At 38.6% G+C, this 7,038-nt stretch overlaps 2 protein-coding genes across 3 annotated transcripts in view; both read left to right on the forward strand.

Annotated features, from left to right (window-relative positions):
- Positions 1 to 6: 6 nt before the first annotated feature.
- LOC108746063 (G1/S-specific cyclin-E1) lies at positions 7 to 3,490 on the forward strand. Its single transcript, XM_018482590.1, has 3 exons — positions 7 to 660; positions 1,112 to 1,721; positions 1,896 to 3,490. The coding sequence occupies exons 1-3, from the start codon at positions 647 to 649 to the stop codon at positions 2,640 to 2,642; spliced, it is 1,371 nt and encodes a 456-aa protein (XP_018338092.1). The 5' UTR covers positions 7 to 646; the 3' UTR covers positions 2,643 to 3,490.
- A 471-nt stretch (positions 3,491 to 3,961) lies between these two features.
- The window catches only part of LOC108746834 (transforming acidic coiled-coil-containing protein 3), a 9,148-nt gene continuing 6,071 nt past the window's right edge, over positions 3,962 to 7,038 (forward strand). The window contains exons 1-2 of one of the 2 annotated variants that reach the window (XM_018483862.1): positions 3,962 to 4,578; positions 5,371 to 5,523. In XM_018483862.1, coding sequence (XP_018339364.1) covers positions 5,419 to 5,523 — 105 coding nt within the window. In that variant the 5' untranslated portion in view covers positions 3,962 to 4,578; positions 5,371 to 5,418. Of the gene's footprint in view, positions 4,579 to 5,310; positions 5,524 to 7,038 lie in introns of those variants that run through there. The other variant, XM_018483853.1, reaches the window with a different exon arrangement.

The raw sequence follows: 7,038 nt of genomic DNA on the forward strand, positions 1-7,038 counted from the left end.
TTGGCCCTGATTTAGCCCAGGCGAGCTGGCCGGACACAGCTATACCTTGCGGAAGGATACCGCTCATCGTGGAGTCGCCTTTCGGTCGACAGATAAATCAAAACTGACGCGTGAAAAGGAGAAAGATCCAGGAATCGAGGTATCGTGACGGTGTCGTGCGTGAAATTTACCACCAATATTTCCAAAATTTGCCCCTTTGAGGTTATGTGGCGCATATAGAGGGCGCTACGGGGCGTACAGGGGTTGGTCTGGTTGGTCGTCGTTTCGCGCGCTGCTCTCCCGCGCTTCCAGATCCACGTCCTCTATTTTTCTCAGAATATCGTCGATTCGCGACTCGCACACGCTGCAAAATAGCTCAGAGGCGAGATTAATGAATTTTCCGACTACCGAAATCGATTCCCAACGAAAATCGTAAGTCGATACGGTGAATCAAAGACGGCCAAGAGAACGTGCATTATGGCGATCGGGTGCGTGTAGACTTCGCGCGCTCCTCCACTTTTCGTCATTTTCCTAAGGAAATTGTTGCGTCTGGATTGAAAAATTTCATCGCACGCTCGTTCCAAGAGTCTCCGTTATCGTATACACTTGGAAAAAATTTTTTCAGACTGCAAATATTTTCCTTACGCGTTGGCAATCCGGCGGCAAAATGCCACAGAGCAGGTGAGTGATCGATATTCCATTTCATGTTAAAATTAGGATATATCTCTCTTTTGTGGTCTCCAAATCATTTAGTTTACAATGAAACCGATTCAGTGCCTATCCATTCCTCGATTAAAAATACATTTTTCCTGTCCATACTTAAACTTCACGCCTATAACCTTTTTCCTTTAGTTACTTTCTTTCTTGAGATTTTAGCAGCTTTCTCTCAGCAATATAATAATTTGTTATCTTTTAGCCGTTTAGATAGCGTTATTCGCATTGTAAATCTGCAAATTAACACTATATTAGCTGCATTAATTATTTAACAACTGATCAACTTTTTGTGTATCACAAAAAATAATATCTTGGAAGATTTATTTACATCGTCTATTTTATATAAATTGAATTGATAGAGGTAAATGATATGGAAGGACGTTGCATAGAGAGAACTGAATCTTTCCTCTGTATTTAGTTTGCAGGAAAAGAAGGCACAAACTTATTTGCAAGGAGGCAGAGCGCAGTCTTTTAAACGCAAGAGACGTACGACGGAACTCTCAGAAGATTCAGAAAACATATACCCACCTAGTAAAGTACCTACGCTGTCTCATGTCTCGTATACGGAATCTTGTAACACCACGCCATCAGTAGATGCTGCATGTACTCCCCAGCATCAGACATCTCCATTGAAAGAACAGCAAGAGCCTGCTACATGGTCTGAATTAAGAAGTGCAACTTGTTTCTTAACACCTTCAGCCTCCAATAGCACATCCATTAGACCTAGTCCACTGCCGTCTCTACCATGGGCCGATGGCTCCCAAGTATGGTCTCTCATGTGCCTTGGGGATCAGAAAACTCTAATTCAAAGGGATCCAGAAATGTTCCAGAGGCATCCAACATTACAGCCACGGATGAGAGCCATTTTATTAGATTGGTTGATTGAGGTCTGTGAGGTGTACAAATTACATAGAGAGACTTATTATCTAGCTATGGACTACATAGACAGATACTTGTCTATTCATCACGACGTACCTAAAAACCAGTTGCAACTTATAGGGATAACTTGTCTTTTTATTGCTTCTAAGGTTCGTAAATTTTGTTATTATTATTATTTTTTTAAATACAATTATGTATATATACGATAGTTGAGAAAAGGGAGTAAATAAAATTTTATTTTTACTTTTTTATTTTTGCAATCTCAAAATATCAATGTAACACAAGATAAATTAAAAATTAAAAAATAAAAAATAATTTTGCAGGTTGAAGAAATATATCCACCTAAAATCGCGGAATTTGCATATGTCACCGATGGAGCCTGTACAGAAGAAGAAATTTTGGGAAAAGAATTAATGATCTTGAAAGGACTTGGATGGAATCTGTCCCCGATAACTGCTCCAGGATGGCTCAATATTTATATGCAGATTGAATCAGGCGACTCATCCAAACCAAACACTTTCATATATCCACAATATGGTGGATTACAATATTCTCAAGCAGCTCAATTATTAGATCTGGCGACTTTGGACGAAGGTTGTTTAAAGTTTCCATACAGTCACATAGCTGCAGCAGCAATTTATCATACTCAAGGAAGAGAATGCGCATTGAGAGTGTCCCGATTGTCATGGGAACAGCTTGCTCCTTGTGTCAAATGGCTTACGGCATTTGCTACTACCGTCGCGGAAGAGGATTCCCAGTCTCTTTTAAGATCTACGACTACGCTTGTAGAATCACACTCTGGATCCGGACTGAAGGCCACTGTACCTAATATTGTTGTAGACGAATCGCATCGCATACAGACTCACGTGGTCGATTTGAATATGTTGGAAAAGGCGCAGCAACGATTAGCTGGAGAAATCCCGAGTGGTTATGTGAACGATTCGGATACAAATGTTGAACCTGGTAGACAAAGCCCAAATGAGAGTGGCCTTTTAACTCCGCCGTCTAGTAATCAAAAAAGCTCTCCGTTATCAACATGCCCTACACCACAATTACATCCTTATACATAACTATAAATATTTATAATCTCTTCGCATATATTATATATGGTAAATTGTTATACGTATTTACCATATAGTCGCGAATTACAGTACAATAATTCAGATAGAAACATGAGTTATTTTGAAAAAAGTACGTGCAGATTTGGGGAAATGCTGATAACATTATTGACACATTATTGTAAATAATACGATGCTTCCTAATCGCATCCGGTACTGAACGATTGCACTTTTGAAATAGCAATAAGACTCGGTACAAGATATCAAGCATTTTTCAAATGATCATATATAAAATAGCACAATTAATTCAACATCATTTATTTTATTACACTTGAAAAAGCCTGCTTTATGGCTTCGCATTGTTTATAAATGCCTCTCAAAGCACATTTACCAATTCATTTTAAATAGCAGCTATATGACTGCTTTCTGTGATTGTGCTCAATACAATAAAATTTTAGTCTTACATTAATAGATTAGACTCTTCTTGTCTTTGCTATTTTATAAACTTTATGAATGTAAGAAGGGAAATACTAATGCCTGCAAGTGTCCTTAAATAATGTTTACCTGTTTTTCGAAAGAGAGCATTGTGAATAGTATTCTTTTATACAACTCGCTTTATTGTAATACAATGTATTACGGCGGTGCGTTACCTGGCCGGATGAATGTGTTTTTTATTATGTATATTATGAAAGTCTATTAAAAATAATACCTTTATATCCTTAAATTGAGAATGAATGGTGAGGGATGAGTGCAAGGATTAAGTACGACGATTAATTAAAATAAAAAAAAAGACTAATAACCTTTAATGAGTAAGCATTAAAATTTTGTGGTGAATTTGCACTGCCTGGCATGTAATAACGTGGCGGTTTATACATATTTGTATGATGAGTTTGACAATAAATGTTTTGCAAACTTACTTATTATTGTAAAAAAATTTATTCATTCTGATTTCAGTTATCTAATAACAAAATGAATTCATCGTGGCGATATAATTATATAAGAAAACACACAAAGTAGTTTCGCAAAGGATCACGGATTCATAGTGGATAAAACAATCTTCGGCTCGAACGATCATCTACCTTTTTGTATATATTTCTTAATTTAAATAATAAATTTAGATGTCAACGAGTCGAAGAGAGAATTCAATTAAGCACGACTAATGTCCATTTTTAGCAATGTAGATTAATTTTAATCTCGGTTTACTCTTTATTCTTTATTTCTAACTTTTAGAATCGGAAAAAAAATAAAAAATGAGTTAAATTGAGATTAAAATTAATCTACAGACAAGTGGAAATATGAACACGACGGCGCTATTGATCGATGGTGCGCGGCGCAACAGACGCGACTGGCGGGAAACGGAACCGCAAGTTTTTGATTTCAAATTTAACTTGAACGATGATCGATTAGTGATGTATCGCGGACCGTTCGATCGCGTTCGATAGTACTACCTTACCGATTGCGACGGAAACCCGAAACTGTTACAAGTGGCGCCGCGGTGTGTCGGCTAGTTAAACGCAATGGTGCATTCTGATTCGTCAATGCATTCACATTCAAGTTTATCAAACGGCTTGCTTACAGCCGTTAGTCAAAGGATCGTGAAACGCGCAACGAATTCGCTCGCTTGCTCCAGCTTGCTCGTGTCGCAGACTTGTGCAGACTTGTAACTGGACGGAACCGATTGACGTTGACGGTGGTGTGAAAGTTGAATGCGTAAACTAGGAATTTACGTGGGGTGTCGAGGTGTGTTTGTCGGATTCCGTGTTGCCGGTATTGCCATTGCCACATTCGCCGCTATCGCTTGCTATCGCTTGTGCCGGTGACATCTCAAGTGACAGAAGTACCAGTGTAAACACGCCTCTGCGTGTGAAAAGAACTTTCTTTGTTCTTCAAGCAAGTCTAGAGAGTGAAAGTACAAGAGCTTTGCCGACCTCGAGTGTTTCAATTTCCTGTAAGTAAAGTTAAATCTTCATTCCTTTTTGCATGTGATCTTTCGCGATAAGCTGATTTTTCGAAAGGGTAGAGAAACGAAGGAGACTCTTAATTTTGTTAACGAAATTTCCAAGTCTGAGTCTACATTGAGTCGGTGAATCGGAAGCGAGTCTGAAAGATGGTCGGTGGATTGGTCGAAATCGGTGAATTATTGGTAGAAAATTGGCCAGCAGCCAACTTGTAAGACTACCGACTCATTGTAGACCCGGCTTGTAAGACATTGTCGTCTCATCGTATTCTTGAAATCATATATATATAGGGGGTGATGATTTCGACTCCGATCAACTTAATTCTCCGTTAATATTTATTTTCACCTGTAGATTAACTTTAATCTCGGCTCAACTTACTATTGATATTAGTAGAAATTTGAAATGAACATCATGAACAATCGACCGATAGAATCGCTTATGACAAAATCTCTGTACAATTTGTTCTTAACTTTTTTCGACATGTTAAATATAATTCTACTAATTAATTTAATAGATTTATTCGTATATTACTCTTAAAGAAATAATGTTGATAAAGTTAATCGGAGATTGGGCAACATCGCAAATAATGAAATTTTTTCAAAACTTAAAAAAGAATCAGATTTTTTTTCATAAAAAAATAGATATAATTACATTTTTTTAAGTAAATTCAGTACAAATATAGGAACAATATATAGAAGAAAACGTTTAAATATTCTTGTGTTTTTTCAAATGTTATTTTTGATTAAAATAAAAATGGCATTATCTATGATATTTCGCACTAGGAAATCAAGATAAATATTCATTGCATTGAAGAAAGAGAGAGCCTGAGAATGTCGAGCCCAAGAGGATCTGTTCGCGAAGGCACAAGAATCGTACTGAAAGAAATAACCGCGACTCTCCACAATTCTTCGCCAATTCATCCTTCTCGACGAAAGGTACTGTTATCAAATATTTTATCATTTTTGCACTGTTTTTCTTTGTTTTTTTATATGCTTAAGAAGAAAGAATTGTTCTCCGACGATGAGAAAAGCTTGGTGGGAATATATGCACTTTCACGAGACGATACTTTTCTCACGTTCGTTTGCGTGAGATTAATAGTTTTCGTTTTCAGGAAACGACGACGACCGATGCACCGCCCGCTCTTATCGTTCGCATGTTCTCTTTGTAAATCCTTCTTCGCGCTTCCTTCTCCGTTTACGCGGCTGACAGTCAGACCGGAGAGAATGTATTTCTATAAATAAACTTCGTATCTCCAGAAGTACCTTGAAACAAAAATAAGTTTTGCTTCCCGTCACGCGGGAGCATTTCTTTGACACGCATGAAGAACGCGGATTTGTTTCGATTCGAGTTTTAACGCTGAAATCTTCCAATACGTCCGCTACGAAAAGATAACTGGAATATCATACTTTGAAATCGAAACGGATTAAGAAACGGACTAAGAATTGAGAATTAGGAGTTGTGGATGAAATCTTGTAATATAAAACAGGCTTGAATATGAATATTTCAATAATTTCTTCATCAAAAATATTTCACTCATTTCTTTTTAGAATTCTTAAATTTCTCCATTTCCTCTGTATTAATTTTTTTTCATTTGATAGATTTTCATGTTGTTTCTCTACTATCGTGTGATACAAATGGAATTATTTACGGCGCAGGAAAATACTTTATCTCGTTGCCCTATATCTTTAATTCTGCGTCACGAGTGACGATTTATTATGTGAATAATGATTATATAGACGAACACGAATATCGTAATTATTTATCTATTCGCACATAAGTTAACATTGCAACTATATTGCAGGTATATTGATTGGCGATGTATAAAAGATATTTTCGTTTTCATCGAATGACGAATCGTCTCACCGCTGCTCCTCCGAGCAGCCGATGTCCTACCTTTTGGACGTTATCGCCTGGAGTGGAATGAAGTGGAATGGCTTAATGGCTGGCTCTCTAGCTATACTTATGTCTCTTATCTCGCGACGCCCCGTTACCAAGTGTGTTCCCATCGCTCCAGATAGCGCCACACCGTCCACCGATCGGTTGTGCGACTCTTACGCGGCTCGATGGTCGAGAATCCTGTTCCCACCACTTCCATAGTTGGTGATCTTTGCGGCATAATGTCCGTACGGCGTGTGCGCGGCTGGACGGTATGGCACGGTGCAGCTAGTGTTAGTACGCATCATCGTGGCATGGTGGAGGCGATGTTATCCGCGGTGCAGCTTTTGCCGAAGGTCCGGTTGATGCGCGACAACGTCGTGTGAAGCACTCTTCCTGACGCCGAGGATTTCTTATTTAGTTTGTAAAAGGTGAGCCGAATCCCTGTTGTCTTAATCCTTTCCCTCAGTCTCTTCCTCTTGAGGACGACTTCTCGCCTCGCCTCGCCTCGCCTCGCCTCGCCTCGTCTCGTCTCGTCTCGCCTTGCCTTGCGCGTGCACATGCACGTACAATGT

The sequence above is a fragment of the Trachymyrmex septentrionalis genome, unplaced genomic scaffold (assembly GCF_001594115.1).
Source record: "Trachymyrmex septentrionalis isolate Tsep2-gDNA-1 unplaced genomic scaffold, Tsep1.0 scaffold107, whole genome shotgun sequence".
Lineage (NCBI taxonomy): Eukaryota > Metazoa > Arthropoda > Insecta > Hymenoptera > Formicidae > Trachymyrmex > Trachymyrmex septentrionalis.

Bases quoted from the DNA above. Each gene is read 5' to 3' on its own strand.
- LOC108746063 (XM_018482590.1), top strand. The intron at 1,722-1,895 runs GTTCGTAAATTT...ATAATTTTGCAG, and splicing joins GTCTTTTTATTGCTTCTAAG to GTTGAAGAAATATATCCACC.